Here is a 20,461-nt window from a genome sequence, read left to right as displayed (position 1 = left end):
AAAAATGTAAAAAATCCAATATCTTCATAAATTTAGGCCAATATATGTTCTGCTACATATTTTTGGTAAAAAAAATCCAATAAGCGTATTGATTGGCTTGTGGAAAAGTTATAGCATCTACAAACTATGGGATATTTTTATGGAATTTTTATTGATTTTTTTTTTTTTTTTTTTTTTTACTAGTAATGGTGGCGAACAGCGACTTATCACGGGACTGCGACATTTGCGGCGGACAAATCAGACACTTGACAAATCGGACACAAGGTGACACTTTTGACACTTTGTGAGGGACCAGTGACACTAATACAGTGACCAGTGCCAAAAAATATGCACTGTCATTGTACTAATGACATTGCCAGGCAAGGGGTTAGCAGGGTCAATAAAAGGGTTAAATGTGTCCCTAGGGGGTGCTTTTTTACTGTGTGGGGGGGTGCTTGTACTGTAAGAAGACAGAGATCCGTGTTCCTGTCACCGAACGGCGATCTGCCTTGTTTACATTGGCAGACCGCCATTCTGTCTGCCTTGGGAACGATCAGCGGGAGCCGCTGATTGGCTCCCGCTGTGTCCAGTCACAGCGAGAGCGGGTCACTGGCGGCACGCGTGCGCGCCTCAGACCCGGAAGGAAAAAATCATGTACAGGTACATGATTTTGCGCTAAAGGGCCCCCCTGCCGCAGTATAAGTACGTGGGGCAGTCCTTAAAGTGGTTGTTAAGCCACTCTAACCTGTAACCACTATCAGCACTTCCTCCTATTGTAGTATCCCCCTCTGTGTGTGATTTGTGTGATTTATAAAAATCAATGCTGCAAATACCTGGGGGCTGGGGGGGGGGTCCGGGGGCTTCCAGATTCCGATAAGCCACCCACCCGCAGCCCAGGGTTGTCGGAAAGAGGCCCTTGTCCCCATCCATGTTGAGGGCATGTGGCCTGGTATGGTTCAGCAGGAGGGGGGGTGCTGGGTCCCCCCCCCCTTTCCTGTGCCAGGCTGCATGCTCGGATAGATAAATCAGATGGACACCATTTTTTTTTTTTTTATTATTTTTTTTTTTTTTTACATTTTTCAATAGCCAGCATTTTTTAACTTTAAATTCATCTGTTAGTGGGGAAGCCCGCTGACAGATGATGACAAATTGTTGTTAAGGATGCAGGTGGCCAGCTTCCCGGCCCGCTGCTTAACCAGCTATTTCTTCACACAGGATACGAAACGGTCGATCGTTTTTCGACTGATCCGAATTCTAATTGTTCTGAAAAGTTGAAAAATGAATAAATGAAATGAATTTTAATGAAACAAAATTTTACAAAAACGAAACAAATTTCATAATGAAATGAAATTAGTAACATAACGAATCTATCCGAAACCAAACTAAACAAATGTTTCCGTTCTGCACATGTCTAATTCCTATCATACTTAGTGTAATCCAGAGGCCAAATAGGGTAATTTCCATTTTAAATCAATAAAAAACATATTAAACCAGCACAGTAGATAGAATAATACCATTCATTTTTTTGCCCTATTCGCACAGAACAAATGCATTTTCACTTGGAGAATTGCTATGCTTTTTTTTTTTTTTTTTTTTTTTTTTTTTTTTTTTTTTTTGTAAGTAGTTTCTTTCTTTAATTTCTTCCTTGGAACTGGCTTTTTTTTTTTTTTTTTTATATTCTGTATATATTCACTGTATATTACTTCTGATGTGAAGAGAGTAGATTATTACATACGACCATTTATTTTAACCCTCAGTGTGAACGTAACCAGCTCATCCTTCAACAAACCCAGACATTAGTGGAACGAGCGGTTAGTTTGGCCCCTCATGAGGCCAGTTTTGCCACTGAACATGGCTATCAGCTTGTTCTGCAAGGTCGCATTAAGGAAGCTTTAAAATGGTACAAAACAGCAATGAATCTTGATGAGTCCAGTGTGTCTGCACTAACAGGTAAGACAATGCAGTATTTATTTTACATGCCCATAGTAGATTGGCTAAGATCAACATGCTAGAACACATTACTCGGTCTCAGTGGCTCTTAAAGTGTATGTAAGCATTAACAATTAACTTTTCTTATTTGTTCCCTTTTGGTCTGTTAAATATACCATTGGAAGCATTTTACTAGATCTGTTTGATAAGTGGGAAAAAAAACTGTTGATCTTGTCAGAAATTTACAGTCCTGTGTCCTCCTTACACTTACTAAGTTATCCCAAAGAGCTTATTTATCACTTCTGGTACTTGTCATGAACTACAGAACAGTCTGCCTTTAAATTGTAGAGATCTGAGAATGGGAGTTGTTAAGTAGCTTGTCAAAAGATGCTGGGCAGGGCTGACACCACTCAGTCCACAATGTGTCGTCGGCCTATTAAAGGACATAAAAGGATTTCTGGAACATCAAAAGGTTTTTTTTCTGTGTGCATGTATGGCAGATGTGTACTGCATTTTGTTTTGCCTTGACATACACTTTTTTTTTTCATTTTGAATAGATCAAGAGAGGGTTATAACCACTGTCAGATTTTTTTTTTTCACCCTCTGTGTCCCATTTAAGAGATTTCCTGTCACTTTCTGTCCCATAACCAAACGGGAAGTGAGAGGAAATCCCTACAAATTAAATTGAAATACTTGGGGACCGGACCCCCAGGTCATTGGAATTTTGGAACTTTTGGAACTCATTGGAAGATTTTTCCTCTATTACTTTGGGAAATTTGGGATTTTCTTTTACTTTCACTTTCAATGATAATGGTAAACAGGACAAATAGAGAGAATGAATCTCCCTAACGAAGGCAAAGATAGCAATAAAAACCGACAGGTGTTCTAAACTCTCTTCACTCTATCCAAAACTAGAAAAAAGTTTTGCCTTTAGTTATACTTGAAACTTTTTTATAACAGATTCCCAATATTTTACCATACCCCCTTCACCAGATTGTCAAACTATCATCATCCCCAGTCATATCAGGTACCAATATAACCTCAAAAGATGCCAATGGTTTGGTTCTCCTTTATATATGGCCTCCGAAATTCTGCTCTATCCTGGTTCTCTGCCGATCTATCACAGCGTTCCTTCAGTGTGACCTACAACTCTGTCTCCTCCTCTCCATTTCCCCTTTCTGTGGGAGTCCCCCAAGGCTCTGTTCTTGGACCCCTTCTCTTCTCTATCTACACCACCTCCCTTAGTCACTTGATAACCACCCACGGCTTCCAATACCACTTATACGCCGATGACACCCAAATCTATCTGTCTACTCCTCACCTCACTCCTTCAGTCTCCTCTCGCATTACTAACTTACTAACTGACATATCAGCATGGATGTCGCACCACTTCCTTAAACTAAATCTCTCTAAAACCTAACTATTAATATTCCCCCCCGCCCGTGCCCCCCTCCATGACTTTTCCATCAAAATCAACAATGCAACCATCAGTCCCTCCCCTCACGCCAGGGTACTCGGTGTAATCCTAGACTCTGACTTGTCATTTCAGCCCCAGGTCCAGTCGTTGTCAAAGGTTTGTAGAATTCGCCTCCGTAACATCTCTAAGATTCGCCCCTTTTCAACAAATGAAACCACCAAGCTCCTCATTTACTCCCTTGTTATCTCTCGCCTTGACTATTGCAACTCCCTTCTCATTGGCCTGTCTCTCCATAGGCTATCCCCTCTTCAGTCTATCATGAATGCTGCTGCCAGACTTATCCACCTTACCAACCGCTCAGTGTTTGCCAACCCTCTCCTCCAATCCCTACACTGGCTCCCAATCACCCAGTGAATTCATTTCAAAATACTAACCACAACATACAAAGCCATTCACAACTCTGCCCCGAGCTACATCACCAATCTTGTCTCCAAATCTCACCCAAATCGTCCTCTCCGCTCTTCTCAAGACCCCCTACTCTCAAGCTCTCTCGTCGCCTCTCATGCTTGTCTCCAGGATTTCTCCAGAACCTCTCCCATCCTCTGGAACTCGCTACCTCCACCTGTCTGTCTATCCCCTACTCTTGCTACCTTCAGGCGATCCCTGAAAACTCATCTCTTCAGGAAAGCCTATCACGTCTCTAACTAATCTTCTACCACTTCCATCGGCTCATTCCCCACAGTTGCAACCTTTTGTACCACCTGCCCCACCCTATTAGATTGTAAGCTCTTCTGAGCAGGGCCCTCTTAATCCTCTTGTATTTTATTGTATTATAACTGTATTGTCTTCTTTTTATATTGTAAAGCGCTGCGTAAACTGTTGGCGCTATATAAATCCTGTATAATAATAATTATATATGAATAGGTGTGAATAACAGCTGAATGAAAATCGTAAGGATTTTATTGTATTTATTTCTATACAAATCACAAATACACAAGCGAGCTACCAGTGAGATTTTGCTGTTCATTTTTTTGCAAACAAGACATGGAATCAACGTCCAATTACGGACAATGTTAGAGGCCATCTGAGTCAATTTTGCCTATTATTCAGAGATCTAGTCCCATCATTTATCTTAATGCATCATAGGATGCATTAAGGTGAAAAAATACGAGGGTTTACAACCCCTTTAAAGCTGCGCATGGATTGCTCCTGGACTTTCCAGCACAACCCTAAGCACAAGTTCAAGTTGACCCTCAAGTGGTTGCAACAGAAAAAGGTGAAGGTTTTGGAGTGGCCATCGCAGTTTCCTGACCTTTAATATCATTGGGCCACTCTGGAGAGATATCAATCGTGCAGTTCATGCAAGACGACCAAAGACTTTGCATGACCTGGAGGAATTTTGCCAAGACTAATGGGCAGCTATACCACCTGCAAGAATTCGGAGCCCCATAGACAACTATTGCAAAAGACTGCACACTTTCAATGATTCTAAAGGGGGAAATACACAGTATTAAAAACTAAGGGTATGCAGACTTGTGAACAGGGGTCATTTCATTTGTTTACTTGTTGCCATGTTTTATTTTCTGACTGTCATTCTGTTATGGCATACAGTTGAATATGACTCCCATAAGAAATAAAATAAACGTGTTTTGCTTGCTCACTCATGTTTTCTTTAAAAATGGTACATACTGTATATTACTAATTCTCCAAGGGTATGCAAACTTTTGAGCACAACCGTATACGGTTGTGCTCATAAGTTTACATCCCCCGGCAGAATTTATGATTTCTTGGCATTTTTTCAGAGAATATGAATGATAACACAAAAACATTTCTTTCACTCATGGTTAGTGTTTGGCTGAAGCCATTTATTATCAATCAACTGTCTTTATTCTTTTTAAATAATAATGGCAACAGAAACTACCCAAATGGCAAAGAAATCATAAATTCAGCCAGGGTATATAAACTTATGAGCACAACTGTATACATTATTAGTATTGCTTAGGTCTCTACATATACATACATTATTCACAAGGCGGTATGAAACACTATTAGAGCGGAGTTCCACCAAAAAAGGAACTTCCGCTTTAAGGACTCATGACCATACATAAGGCATGTCATTTTTTTGGGAGGTGTTGCTCACTTGACCCTGCAGCCATTCAGAGAATGTCTTGTATTTTTTCAATCAACATAAGACATCCTCTCATTGAATGAGGTGGAGAGGTGGGGCTGGTGACATCAGAATCCCTTGTCCAATCAAAGAACACCTTGTATTCATTGAAGAAAATACAAGGTGTTTGGTGCATGCTAGCAGTGTCAGTGAATGATGGTCAGTATGCAGTGGAACAGCTGCTCAGCACAGAACCTGGAAGATCACAGTGATCACTATAGTCACCAAATACTACAGTCATGGGGACTCACACTCTGGCCTCCGGCTTTTGGCAGCAGCAGAAACCATTGGCTCCCACTGCTGTCAATCACAGCCAGTGAGCCAATCAGGAGATGGAGGGAGTGGAGCAGAGCCTGGCTCCGTGTGTGAATGGACACACAGAGCCATGGCTTGGAAGCATGCCTGCTTCGTTGCCTCCACAGCAAGCTGCTTGCTGTGGTGGCACCTGGCAGGAGAGAGGAGCCAGGAGCGCCGGCGTAGGACCTGAGAAGAGGAGGATCCAGGCTGCTCTGGGCAAAACCACTGTTTAGAGCAGGTAAGTATAACATGTACAGTATCTCACAAAAGAGAGTACACGCCTCACATTTTTGTAAATATTTTATTATATCTTTTCATGTGACAACACTGAAGAAATTACACTTTGCTACAATGTAAAGTAGTGAGTGCACAGCTTGTTTAACAGTGTAAATTTGCTGTCCCCTCAAAATAACTCAACACACAGCCATTAATGTTTAAACCACTGGCAACAAAAGTGAGTACACCCCTAAGTGAAAATGTCCAAATTGGGTCCAAAGTGTCAATATTTTGTGTGGCCACCATTATTTTCCAGCACTGCCTTAACCCTCTTGTGCATGGAGTTCCCCAGAGCTCCACAGGTTGCCACTGGAGTCCTCTTCTTCATGATGACATCACGGAGCTGGTGGATGTTAGAGACCTTGCGCTCCTCCATCTTCCATTTGAGGATGCCCCACAGATGCTCAATATGGTTTAGGTCTGGGGACATGTTTGGCCAGTCCATCACCTTTACCCTCAGCTTCTTTAGCAAGGCAGTTATCATCTTGGAAGTGTGTTTGGGGTTGTTATCATGTTGGAATACTGCCCTGCGGCCCAGTCTCTGAAGGGAGTGGATCGTGCTCTGGTTCAGTATGTCACAGTACATGTTGGCATTCATGGTTCCCTCAATTAACTGTAGCTCCCCAGTACTGGCAGCACTCAGGCAGCCCCAGACCATGACACTCCCACCACCATGCTTGACTGTAGGAAGACACACTTGTCTTTGTACTCCTCACCTGGTTGCCGCCACACACGTTTGACACCATCTGAACCAAATAAGTTTATCTTGGTCTCATCAGACCACAGGACATGGTTCCAGTAATCCATCTCCATAGTCTGCTTGTCTTCAGCAACTGTTTGCGGGCTTTCTTGTGCATAATCTTTAGAAGAGGCTTCATTCTGGGACGACAGCCATGCAGACCAATTTGATGCAGCGTGCGACGTATGGTCTGAGTACTGACAGGCTGAACCCCACCCCTTCAACCTCTGCAGCAATACTGGCAGCACTCATGCATCTATTTCCCAAAAACAACCTCTGGATATGACGCTGAGCATGTGCACTCAACTTCTTTGGTCAACTATGGTGAGGCCTGTTCTGAGTGGAACCTGTGCTGTTAAACTGCTGTATGGTCTTGGCCACCGTTCTGCAGCTCAGTTTCAGGGTATTGGCAATCTTCTTATAGCCTAGGTCATCTTCAGGTAGCGCAACAATTCTTTTTTTTAGATCCTCAGCGAGTTCTTTGCCATGAGGTGCTATGTTAAACTTCCAGTGACCAGTATGAGAGAGTGAGAGCGATAACACCAAATTTAACACACCTGCTCCCCATTCACACATGAGACCTTGTAAGACTAACAAGTCACATGACATCAGGGAGGGAAAATGGCTAATTGGACCCAGTTTGGACATTTTCACTTAGCGGTGTACTCACTTTTGTTGTCAGCGGTTTAGACATTAATGGCTGTGTGTTGAGCTGTTTTGAGGGGACAGCAAATATACACTGTTATACAAGCTGTACACTCACTACTTTACATTGTAGCAAAACATAATTTCTTCAGTGTTGTCACATAAAAAGATAAAATAAAAATATTTACAAAAATATGAGGGGTGCACTCACTTTTGTGAGATACTGTGTGTTATTTTAAAAAAGGAAAAAAAAAAAGGCTTTAATATTGCTTTAACCACTTGACGACCGCCTCACGCCGATTTACGTCGGCAAGGTGGCACGGACAGGCAAAATCACGTACATATACGTGATTTGCCTTCCGCGGGTGGGGGGTCCGATCGGACCATCTTTTCTCCCACGGCGATCGGAGATGAGGGGGAGGCCATCCGTTCGTGGCCCCCCCCTCGCGATCACCGCCGGCCAATGAGAACATTCCTTTGCTGCTGTATGCTAAACAGCAGCAAAGGAAATGATGTCATCTCTCCTCGGCTCGGTAATTTCCGTTCCGGCCCGAGGAGAGAAGACAGGTATGTGAGTGCACAAACACTACACACACAGTAGAACATGCCAGGCACACAAAACACCCCGATCCCCCCCCCCCCCCCCGTCACAAACTGACACCAGCAGTTTTTTTTTTTTTTTTTTTCTGATTACTGCATTGGTGTCAGTTTGTGACAGTTACAGTGTTGGGACAGTTAGTATTACCCCCCTGTAGGTCTAGGATACCCCCCTAACCCCCCCTAATAAAGTTTTAACCCCTTGATCACCCCCTGTCACCAGTGTCGCTAAGCGATCATTTTTCTGATCGCTGTATTAGTGTCGCTGGTGACGTTAGTTAGTGAGGTAAATATTTAGGTTCGCCGTCAGCGTTTTATAGTGTCAGGGACCCCCATATACTAAATAATAAATGTTTTAACCCCTTGATGGCCCCCTAGTTAACCCTTTCACCACTGATCACCGTATAACTGTTACGGGTGACACTGGTTAGTTTGTATATTTTTTAGTGTCAGGGCACCCGCCGTTTATTACCGAATAAAGGTTTAGCCCCCTGATCGCCCGGCGGTGATATGCGTCGCCCCAGGCAGCGTCAGATTAGCGCCAGTACCGCTAACACCCACGCACGCAGGATACGCCTCTCTTAGTGGTATAGTATCTGTACGGATCAATATCTGATCCGATCAGATCTATACTAGCGTCCCCAGCAGTTTAGGGTTCCCAAAAACACAGTGTTAGCGGGATCAGCCCAGATACCTGCTAGCACCTGCGTTTTGCCCCTCCGCCCAGCCCACCCAAGTGCAGTATCGATCGATCACTGTCACTTACAAAACACTAAACGCATAACTGCAGCGTTCGCAGAGTCAGGCCTGATCCCTGCGATCGCTAACAGTTTTTTTGGTATCATTTTGGTGAACTGGCAAGCACCAGCCCCAGGCAGCGTCAGGTTAGCGCCAGTAGCGCTAACACCCACGCACGCACCGTACAGCTCCCTTAGTGGTATAGTATCTGATCGGATCAATATCTGATGCGATCAGATCTATACTAGCGTCCCCAGCAGTTTAGGGTTCCCAAAAACGCAGTGTTAGCGGGATCAGCCCAGATACCTGCTAGCACCTGCATTTTGCCCCTCCGCCCAGCCCAGCCCACCCAAGTGCAGTATCGATCGATCACTGTCACTTATAAAACACTTAACGCATAACTGCAGCGTTCGCAGAGTCAGGCCTGATCCCTGCGATCGCTAACAGTTTTTTTGGTAGCTTTTTATTGAACTGGCAAGCACCAGCGGCCTAGTACACCCCGGTCGTAGTCAAACCAGCACTGCAGTAACACTTGGTGACGTGGCGAGTCCTATAAGTGCAGTTCAAGCTGGTGAGGTGGCAAGCACAAGTAGTGTCACGCTGCCACCAAGAAGACAAACACAGGCCCGTCGTGCCCATAATGCCCTTCCTGCTGCATTCGCCAATCCTAATTGGGAACCCACCGCTTCTGCAGCGCCGTACTTCCCCCATTCACATCCCCAACCAAATGCAGTCGGCTGCATGAGAGGCATTTTCTTTATGTCCTCCCGAGTACCCCTACCCAACGAACCCCCCAAAAAAGATGTCGTGTCTGCAGCAAGCGCGGATATAGGCGTGACACCCGCTATTATTGTCCCTCCTGTCCTGACAATCCTGGTCTTTGCATTGGTGAATGTTTTGAACGCTACCATACACTAGTTGAGTATTAGCGTAGGGTACAGCATTGCACAGACTAGGCACACTTTCACAGGGTCTCCCAAGATGCCATCGCATTTTGAGAGACCCGAACCTGGAACCGGTTACAGTTATAAAAGTTACAGTTACAAAAAAAGTGTAAAAAAAAAAAATATATATAAAATAAAAAAAAATTGTTGTCGTTTTATTGTTCTCTCTCTCTCTATTCTCTCTCTCTTGTTCTGCTCTTTTTTACTGTATTCTATTCTGCAATGTTTTATTGTTATTATGTTTTATCATGTTTGCTTTTCAGGTATGCAATTTTTTATACTTTACCGTTTACTGTGCTTTATTGTTAACCATTTTTTTGTCTTCAGGTACACCATTCACGACTTTGAATGGTTATACCAGAATGATGCCTGCAGGTTTAGGTATCATCTTGGTATCATTCTTTTCAGCCAGCGGTCGGCTTTCATGTAAAAGCAATCCTAGTGGCTAATTAGCCTCTAGACTGCTTTTACAAGCCGTGGGAGGGAATGCCCCCCCCCCCCCCCACCGTCTTCCGTGTTTTTCTCTGGCTCTCCTGTCTCAACAGGGAACCTGAGAATGCAGCCGGTGATTCAGCCAGCTGACCATAGAGCTGATCAGAGACCAGAGTGGCTCCAAACATCTCTATGGCCTAAGAAACCGGAAGCTACGAGCATTTTATGACTTAGATTTCGCCGGATGTAAATAGCGCCATTGGGAAATTGGGGAAGCATTTTATCACACCGATCTTGGTGTCATCAGATGATTTGAGGGCAGAGGAGAGATCTAGGGTCTAATAGACCCCAATTTTTTCAAAAAAGAGTACCTGTCACTACCTATTGCTATCATAGGGGATATTTGCATTCCCCGAGATAACAATAAAAATGATTAAAAAAAAAAAAAAATGAAAGGAACAGTTTAAAAATAAGATAAAAAAGCAAAAAAATAATAAAGAAAAAAAAAAAAAAAGCACCCCTGTCGCCCCCTGCTCTCGCGCTAAGGCGAACGCAAACGGCGGTCTGTCGTCAAACGTAAACAGCAATTGCACCATGCATGTGAGGTATCGCCGCGAAGGTCAGATCGAGGGCAGTAATTTTTGCAGTAGACCTCCTCTGTAAATCTAAAGTGGTAACCTGTAAAGGCTTTTAAAGGCTTTTAAAAATGCATTTATTTTGTTGCCACTGCACGTTTGTGCGCAATTTTAAAGCATGTCATGTTTGGTATCCATGTACTCGGCCTAAGATCATCTTTTTTATTTCATCAAACATTTGGGCAATATAGTGTGTTTTAGTGCATTAAAATTTAAAAATGTGTTTTTTCCCCAAAAAATGCGTTTGAAAAATCGCTGCGCAAATACTGTGTGAAAAAAAAAAAATGAAACACCCACCATTTTAATCTGTAGGGCATTTGCTTTAAAAAAATATATAATGTTTGGGGGTTCAAAGTAATTTTTTTGCAAAAAAAAATAACTTTTTCATGTAAACAATGAGTGCCATAAAGGGCTTTGTCTTCAAGTGGTTAGAAGAGTTGGTGATGTGTGACATAAGCTTCTAAATGTTGTGCATAAAATGCCAGGACAGTTCAAAACCCCCCCAAATGACCCCATTTTGGAAAGTAGACACCCCAAGCTATTTGCTGAGAGGCATGTCGAGTCCATGGAATATTTTATATTGCGACGCAAGTTGCGGGAAAGAGACAAATTTTTTTTTTTTTTTTGCACAAAGTTGTCACTAAATTATATATTGCTCAAACATGCCATGGGAATATGTGAAATTACACCCCAAAATACATTCTGCTGCTTCTCCTGAGTACGGGGATACCACATGTGTGAGACTTTTTGGGAGCCTAGCCGCGTACGGGACCCCGAAAACCAAGCACCGCCTTCAGGCTTTCTAAGGGCGTGAATTTTTGATTTCACTCTTCACTGCCTATCAGTTTCGGAGGCCATGGAAAGCCCAGGTGGCACAAAACCCCCCCAAATGACCCCATTTTGGAAAGTAGACACCCAAAGCTATTTGCTGAGAGGTATAGTGAGTATTTTGCAGACCTCACTTTTTGTCACAAAGTTTTGAAAATTGAAAAAAGAAAAAAAAAAAAGTTTTTTCTTGTCTTTCTTCATTTTCAAAAACAAATGAGAGCTGCAAAATACTCACCATGCCTCTCAGCAAATAGCTTGGGGTGTCTACTTTCCAAAATGGGGTCATTTGGGGGGGTTTTTTGTGCCACCTGGGCATTCCATGGCCTCCGAAACTGTGATAGGCAGTGAAGAGTGAAATCAAAAATTTTCACCCTTGGAAATCCTGAAGGCGGTGCTTGGTTTTCGGGGCCCCGTACGCGGCTAGGCTCCCAAAAAGTCCCACACATGTGGTATCCCCATACTCAGGAGAAGCAGCTAAATGTATTTTGGGGTGCAATTCCACATATGCCCATGGCCTGTGTGAGCAATATATCATTTAGTGACAACTTTTTGTAAATATTTTTTTTTTTTTTGTCATTATTCAATCACTTGGGACAAAAAAAATAAATATTCAATGGGTTCAACATGCCTCTCAGCAATTTCCTTGGGGTGTCTACTTTCCAAAATGGGGTCATTTGGGGGGGGTTTGTACTGCCCTGCCATTTTAGCACCTCAAGAAATGACATAGGCAGTCATAAACTAAAAGCTGTGTAAATTACAGAAAATGTACCCTAGTTTGTAGACGCTATAACTTTTGCGCAAACCAATAAATATATGCTTATTGACATTTTTTTTACCAAAGACATGTGGCCGAATACATTTTGGCCTAAATGTATGACTAAAATTTAGTTTATTGGATTTTTTTTATAACAAAAAGTAGAAAATATCATTTTTTTTCAAAATTTTCGGTCTTTTTCCGTTTATAGCGCAAAAAATAAAAACTGCAGAGGTGATCAAATACCATCAATAGAAAGCTCTATTTGTGGGAAGAAAAGGACGCAAATTTCGTTTGGGTACAGCATTGCATGACCGCGCAATTAGCAGTTAAAGCGACGCAGTGCCAAATTGGAAAAAGACCTCTGGTCCTTAGGCAGCATAATGGTCCGGGGCTCAAGTGGTTAAGTCATGTAGTGCTGAGTGGGGGTGGGGGGGGGACATTAGAAAAGATGCATACATATAATCTGAATAAAGAGGTAGTGCAAGCCTTGCACTTATTTGGAAGAGAACATTAGGACTCTTTTATTACTCACTGCATGGCCTAAGTGTCCCATTATTTGCATGTATTGGGCAGTGTATTGCCCCCTATAATGGCAAAGGTAAATTTTTGGAAATAAAAGATTGCACAGTAAAAGATTTTCTGTAAAATAACACAAACCTTTCCAAGAAAGTTTTGAAGTCTACAAAATAACAGAATCTATAGCTGTGATGAGGTGTTATGGCAAAAGTGTCCCCATTGGAAGATTTTCCGTCTATTACTTTTCTGGGAACAACTCTAAGTTTGGGATTTTCTTTCACTTTTAATGACAATGGTAAACAGGACAAATAAAGAGGGTGACTCTTCCTATTGGGGGACACAGACAGCAATAAAAACTGACAGGGGTTCTTAGCTTACCCTTAGCAGCCCATACATTGATGATGTTTTTTCATTCAACCAGCATGTTGAACAAAAAAAATGATTTGATTCCTCCATCCACGCATTTGATGTGGATGGGGAAATCCTTCCCACTGTGATATTGTCAGAATACAGAGATCAGTGTTGTTGGCTATAGCCAGCGCCACTTATCACTCAGGGAAAACTCAACGGCTGGTTGCACACAAGTCACTTAATAGATTGACTTGTGTACAACCAGACTGCCTATAAGTGGACCGAAATTCAGGGCAGTCCCTGCTGAACTGATCAAATTTTTCATCCATGTATTGTTAGCTTTAGACTTGCATTAAAGTATATCTAAAGGCAAAACTTTAGTTTTAGTTTTAGATAGATTCAGGAGGGATTAGAACCCCTGTCAGTTTTTATTGCTGTCTGTGTCCCCCATTAGGGAGAGTCACCCTCTCTTTGTCCTGTTTATCATTATCATTAAAAGTGAAAGAAAATCCCAAATTTAGGGTTGTTCCCAGAAAAGTAATAGACTGAAAATCTTCCAATGGGGACACTAGTTCTGGTGACCTGGGGGGCCCCAAGGGATTTCCTCTCACTTCCTATTTGGCTATGGTGCAGGAAGTGGAGATAAATCTCCGCAATAGGATACAGATGTCAAAAAAAATCCCTTAATCAAAAATGGGGAACATTTTTTTTCCTTTACCTATAGTTCTACTTTAAGATAACAGGATAGATTAATATTAATACACAGAAACAAGGTTTTTAAAACTAACCCACTGATAAGACAATTTTGTATTAAGTAAGTGCCTCACTGACAGGATTGTATATATGTCTCACCTACACATGGTGATAGATTTCAGGGTTTATGACTGATATGCTGATATGGGGAAAACAAACCTTTTGGTTTTCTCAGAATCTTGATAAATTCTGTCCTGGGTCCCAGAGGTTTTGTAGAGATTTGGGTGGGATTTCCTGTGTCCACATGTTATCTGGTAATCAGACCTTTATTATAAGTCTCAGCTGTGCACAGGCCTTTTGTATACGGGTGCAGATGGGTGCTCAGCGCAGTCTCTCGCTCTTTCTGTGCAGACAGAATGCTAAAAAGGTAAATTTGTTGCCTGCTTGTTTTGGGAAACCCATCATAAAGCACTGTTCATCGGGAATTTGACCTGAAATTAGTAACTCAACAAGACAAGCACGTTTTGTATGCTTTATGCTGTGGACTTGTTGTACAAATCCCTCTTGCATTGAAACTGAGTTTGCTGCCTTGCTGGATAAAAGAGCAGGTTATCCCCTGTCTTATGCATGGTTCATTGCCGCCAACACAAGTTGAACCTATCCCCCTTACTATATATAATTATCACACAGAAAATAAGATCCTTTTATTTATGTCTAATAGGTATCATTCGGTGTCAAATAATTGAAGGACAGCTACAAGATGCTGATCAGCAGTTGGAATTCCTCATGGAGATCCAGCATTCTATTGGAAAGTCTGGGGTAAGTTACCAATGAAAGACATTGTGGGGTTGATTTACTAAAACTGTAGAGTGCAAAATCTGGTGCAGCTTTGCATAGTAACCAACCAAGCTCAGCAGCCAGGCACATTGTCCATGGGAGGGACAACTGAAATCTGTTGATGTTTATTAATGTCAAAAAAAGTGCAGCGCTAACTTACTAATCAATATCACAATAATGGTGGAACCCTCTAATGTATAGTAATCTCGATAAACTTCAATATTACCACAATATCGGTCTCTGTGATATGTAACTTCTCATATAATACACATCAGACTGAGAAAAAAAACATAAAAAATGTAACTTAAAAGGGTTGGTGGAAACCCCTTCTATAGATTTTGGCCATACATATTAACTTCAAGTGCAATAATTCCAGTGATATGTGATTTCACATGTAATACACATCTAAAGGAGAATAAGACATACATTTTTTTAAACTTGGCAGGAATGGTGGAACCCCTCTACAGATATTTGCAATACAAATTAACTTCAAGTGCAACAACTTTTTAGTTGGGAGGTTCACTCCATTATGGCACTTCGTTACGCTTAGGCCCCTTTCACACTTGTATGACCTGAAAGTCGCGTGACTTGAAGCAATGCCTATGTAATCTTAAGGTCTATGGACCTCAAGTCGCATCAAAGTCAGACCAAAGTAGTGCAGGGACTACTTTGAAGTCGCTGCGACTTGACGTTGCACAGATATGAATGGTACTCATTAGAAATCATGGAGTACATCTTGTCATTTGACTTTGCAGTCCCAAGTCGCACAAGTGTGAAAGGGGCCTTATTTGTATATGTCCTTGTTACTATTATAATTTGAATTATTGCATTTGAAGTTAATTTTCCACCACCCCTGCTTAGTTTTAAAAAAAAGTTTGTCTTATTCTCCTTTTGATGTGTATTACATGTGAAATCACATATCACTGGAATTATTCCACTTGAAGTAAATCTGTATGGCCAATATCTATAGAATGGGTTTCCACCATCCCAGCTAAGTTTCATTTTTTATGTCTTATTTTCAGCTTGATCTGTATTATAGGTGAAGTTGCGTATCACAGAGACCGGTATTGTGGTAATATTTAAGTTTATTGAGATTTCCATGCATTAAAGGGTTCCACCATTATTGTTTAAAGTGGATGTAATTTTTTTTTTCTTTAATTAAGACTCATATCTGTTACAGCAGATGATGTCATTTCATCTGTGCCCAGTCTTGCCATGAAGAGTTAATCCAGCTCTGAGCAATCCTCTTATCTTTTTTTCACTAGGATAAAAATGGACACACAGAGAAATAAGTGTTTCTTCCCCCTTGCTGTGAGTGACAGGTGATTTCCTTATCCCATGCACAAGTGTGAGAGAGGAATTCTGTGTACTTCACATCCTCCCTCCTTTCTTCTCCAGCTCTCCCAGGATTGGCTGCTTCACACCTCAGCATGATTGGGCATGCTGAATTCATGTGGTGACTTTCCTGGGTTTTGACTGGATGTTAGCGATCATGGGGCATAATCCACAAGACAAGCAGACGTTCAGTGTAAGACATATCAATATAAAGAAAAAAAGAAACCGCGCTAAAAAGCTATAAAACACCTTAGATTGCAGCTGCAACAAAAAAACACTAATATCAGTGTAATGGGCTAGGGAGAGTATACTAAGTGCGCTTGCAATCCAGTGATCAAAACATGTGAATAAAATATAGCTGAATAGGTTATTGAATCAATATAAGGTGAGTATATTAATTACCAATAATAAATATTGCCAAGTTCAAAAAGTGCTTATAAGTGAATTAAGTAAATATGCATTCAGTGGTGTAACACAAAAATAATCAAATCCATAATTGCTAAATAAAAAAAATTCCAAAGTTCATAAGTAACTATTAAATTGAAAGGTAGTAGTGATAAAAATAAGTTCAGTCCATTCATAAAAAGTTTAGTGAAGATACACCAATCACATGGAGGGGAATCACATATCCACAGTTCATTTAAACACAGCCCATATAGGTGAAGAGGGAGGAAGGGAGTGTGAAAAAGATTCCCAGCAACCGATAACTCCAGGGGACAATAAGGATGGACCCTTACCAGACACGGTGGACCTCCTTAATAGGAAGGTCTTATGCGCGTGCAGATACAGCCCTCTGCAGGGACAGATGGATGGCAGCGTCTGAATCCTCGTTCCGATAGGAGGCGATTCCAGCGTGTCAGTCTAGAGGAAAGCACTCGCGGATTGATGGTTTAAAAGGAGCAGGAGGGGCTTCAGGAGATGATCAGTAGGAGGATCCTGGTGAGGTCTTTACTTGGAAGAGGGACTGTGTTGGACTGTGTTGGCACAACTGCGGTAGCTGGATTCCTCTCTTTTGAGTCAGCTCCCTGCAGGGGTAATGGGCATGTAAAGATAGCCTGGGATGGGTCCTGGTAACTCTCCTCGTGGTCCGCATGTGGTATCTGTGGTCTGTAAGGCCTCAGCGGCTCACTCCACCCAGTAAGGATATCCAAGGGAGTCTTCCTGGTCACTTTTCCCAAAGTTGATACGTCAGCTGTTCATAGTTAGATCCTTCAAATATATGTAGAAATACAGATTTGCATATCTGGAAGTTCCTGTTCTGGTCAGGATCTCAATCTAGGTGGACATGGCAAGGTCTCTCTTTAGCAAAGAGGAGGTGCTGCTCTTTAGGGGAGTGTAGGGGTGGGCGGGGAGTCTACTGACATTACGACTCTACCCACGGAGCCCCGGACAACAGACTTGCTCACAGAATCTGGAGTATTGCAGGGCTCCAAACAGCTAAAGGGGAGATATTTATACATGCAGGAGGCATGTATATCCTTATAGATCAGCACTGTGAAAGTAATTTAGAAATGATGAGAGTGGGTTTACATCCACTTTAAGTCATTGATTAATAAGGTAGTGCTGCACTTTTTTGGGGTTTTTTTTGCTGTTACCGATGCAGCATGTCCTGGCTCTCTTTCTCTGTTGCGGCTAGGGATGTGCTCATATACACCATACAAGCACTGATTGCTGTTAGAAAAGCTGCAGGAGGAGGAATATTTCTAACACTGAATTACAGCAGAGTACAGTGTGTAGAATATATAATTATGGGCATTATGTCTACAGCTCAGTAATGATGAAATAAAGCATGTAAGGGCAATATGTTTATCTGCTTTTCTGGCTGGAGCGGGAGAGATTTGGTGAAAGTAGACTACATAGAATGAACTAAACATTGTGCATATGCATGCTTTACAGTTATAGGAATTTCACCTCACTGTCTGTGTTGTGCTCAGTAGTGTGGCTGAGAATGAGGGGGTGTGATTTATGCTGAAGTGGGCAAGTTCAAATTTAACATGTACAGGCCCAGTGCACCCTCCTACATTCACTGCAATTCCCAAAGATTCATGGGAAATGTAGTTACTTTTCCTGTAAAGAGAGAGAAGATATGATGCATAGTTGGCAACATTGTAAAAAAAATTTATAGGGACACTTTTTTGGCTGTAGGCGGAGTTTTATAATTAGGGGCGGGGCATGCGTTTGTAGGCGTGACATAGCAAAAAAAAGGAAAATGTGAGGCACCAAAAAATGAGCGTGGTTTACATAGAATAGTGGGCGTGGATTATATGGGCATGGTTCAAATGGGGGTGTGGTTAGAGTCTGAGATGAATGAGAGATGGAGAAAGAAAGGGGAAAAGAGGGAGGGAGAGAGAAAGAAGGAAGGAAAGGGGGATGGAGGGACAGCAGGCCCAGATCCTACACCACAATAGAAATGTGTATTCCAGAGTTTAACAAATAAGCAGATAAAGATACTCCAAACACCTGGTGTTAGCGCTTCAATCATCCCAGCGCCATGGTTGTTGTGATGTCAGGATGATTGAAATGCATTATTACTATTGTTACATTGTAATATAGAATTAAATCATTCAACTCCCCATAATCCAGAATCAGTGGGACCCCTGAGCGTGTGACCTGCCACCAGTAGTGTATTTAGGTTTTGTGCTGCCCTAGGCCTGACTAAACTCATGCACCCACTAATTTAAATATGGCCCAGACCTTCCTGTCAAGGCCACACCTCTTGCTGTTTAAGACCCGCCCTGAAATTTTCGAGTGGGGCACACTAGTTCGGGGGAGGGGGGGGGCTTGGGGGGCAATGGATTCCCCTTAATTTGCATAGATTTCCTCTCACTTCCTGTTTGGCTATGGGGCAGGAAGTGAAGGGAAATCTCTGCAATGGGACAGGGATGGTAAAAAGTAAACTGACAGGGGCTATAACCCTCCCTTTTTCCATCCAAAATGAAAAAAAAAAAAGTGTAGCCTATAGTTCTACTTTAAGCACAAATTTCTGATAATTTTATGGAGAGGACTTATGCCGCGTACACACGAGCGGATTTTCCATCGGAAAAAACTTGGATGGTTTTTCCGACGGAATTACGCACAAGCTTGCCTTGCATATACACGGTCACACAAAAGTTCTCTGAACTTTCGACCGTCAAGAACACAGTGACGTACAACACTACGACGAGCCGAGAAAATGAAGTTCAATGCTTCCAAGCATGCGTCAAACTGTTTCTGAGCATGTATAGGAATTTTGCACGTCAGAATTTGTACAGACGATCGCATTTTCGGATAGGAACTTTTTCTGACCGAAAAATTAAGAACCTGCTCTCAATCTTTTGCTGGTGGGAATTCTGCCAGTAAAAGTCCGATGGCACATACACACAGTTGCATTTTTCGACCAAAAGCTCTCATTGGTCTTTTGCTGGCCGAATTTCCGATTGTGTGTATGCGGCATAAGAAGATATAACCATGCCAATGGTGCAGCAGAAAACATATAGCACAGTGAGGAAGGTTTGTGGTCCAGGATGATAGGACAGTCAAAATTAGTGTGGCAACCCCCCCCCCCCCCACACACACACACACACACACTTGGACTAATTTGCCTCTCAACCCAGTCCGCCCCATAAGACTGGCGCTAACAGTGTAACGCAAGCCGGTAGGGACTCTCTCCGTGCTGCCCCCCTGCAAAGTGCTGCCCTAGGCCTGGGCCTTGTCGGCCTAGGCCAGGATACAGCATTGCCTGCCACGTCATCTGCCACCAGATGCCATCAGGTGCCCTCAGCAGAGTCCGTCCTTGCATCAGGTGCCCCCAGCAGAGCCCCTCCTTACAAGCTAATGTCCCCAGCAGAGCCCCTCCTTACATCAGGCGACCCCAGCAGAGCTCCTCCTTACATCTAGTGTCCCCAGCAGAGCCCCTCCTTACATCCGGCGTCCCCAGCGGAGCCCCCCCCTTACATCTGGCGTCCCCAGCGGAGCCCCCCCTTACATCTGGCGTCCCCAGCGGAGCCCCCCCTTACATCCGGCGTCCCCAGCGGAGCCCCCCCTTACATCTAGTGTCCCCATCCATGGTCGGTATGAACTTTTCGCTTTACCGGTCCATATCTCCGGAGCCATAGGTCCCCCGAACTTCAAACTCGGTAGTTAAGGGTCCCTAGCAGCAGCCAAAATTTGGGGTCTCTGGACCCAAAGGATCCCGAAATGACATTGGAAACCACTCAGCGGGCTTTGTGTCAACTTAACTTTAAAAGTCAAGCACTTTTCTGAAGCAGAGAATGACATTTTCCGAACCGTTTGGGCTAGGAACCCCAGCTTTGCATATGATGTAGAGCTAGTTCCCCTGTGTTTGCACACCAAATTTGGGGTTCCTAGCA

General features: G+C 42.8%; 1 protein-coding gene across 1 annotated transcript in view; it reads left to right on the top strand.

Annotated features, from left to right (window-relative positions):
- The window catches only part of TTC21B (tetratricopeptide repeat domain 21B), a 134,067-nt gene that overhangs the window by 40,846 nt on the left and 72,760 nt on the right, over nt 1–20,461 (top strand). The window contains exons 9-10 of the mRNA XM_073633965.1: nt 1,737–1,929; nt 14,662–14,759. Coding sequence (XP_073490066.1) covers nt 1,737–1,929; nt 14,662–14,759 — 291 coding nt within the window. The remainder of the gene's footprint in view (nt 1–1,736; nt 1,930–14,661; nt 14,760–20,461) is intronic.

The sequence above is a fragment of the Aquarana catesbeiana genome, linkage group LG06 (genome assembly GCF_042186555.1).
Source record: "Aquarana catesbeiana isolate 2022-GZ linkage group LG06, ASM4218655v1, whole genome shotgun sequence".
Lineage (NCBI taxonomy): Eukaryota > Metazoa > Chordata > Amphibia > Anura > Ranidae > Aquarana > Aquarana catesbeiana.
Note: the sequence above shows the minus strand (reverse complement) of the source record. Positions and strands in the feature narration are given on the sequence as shown.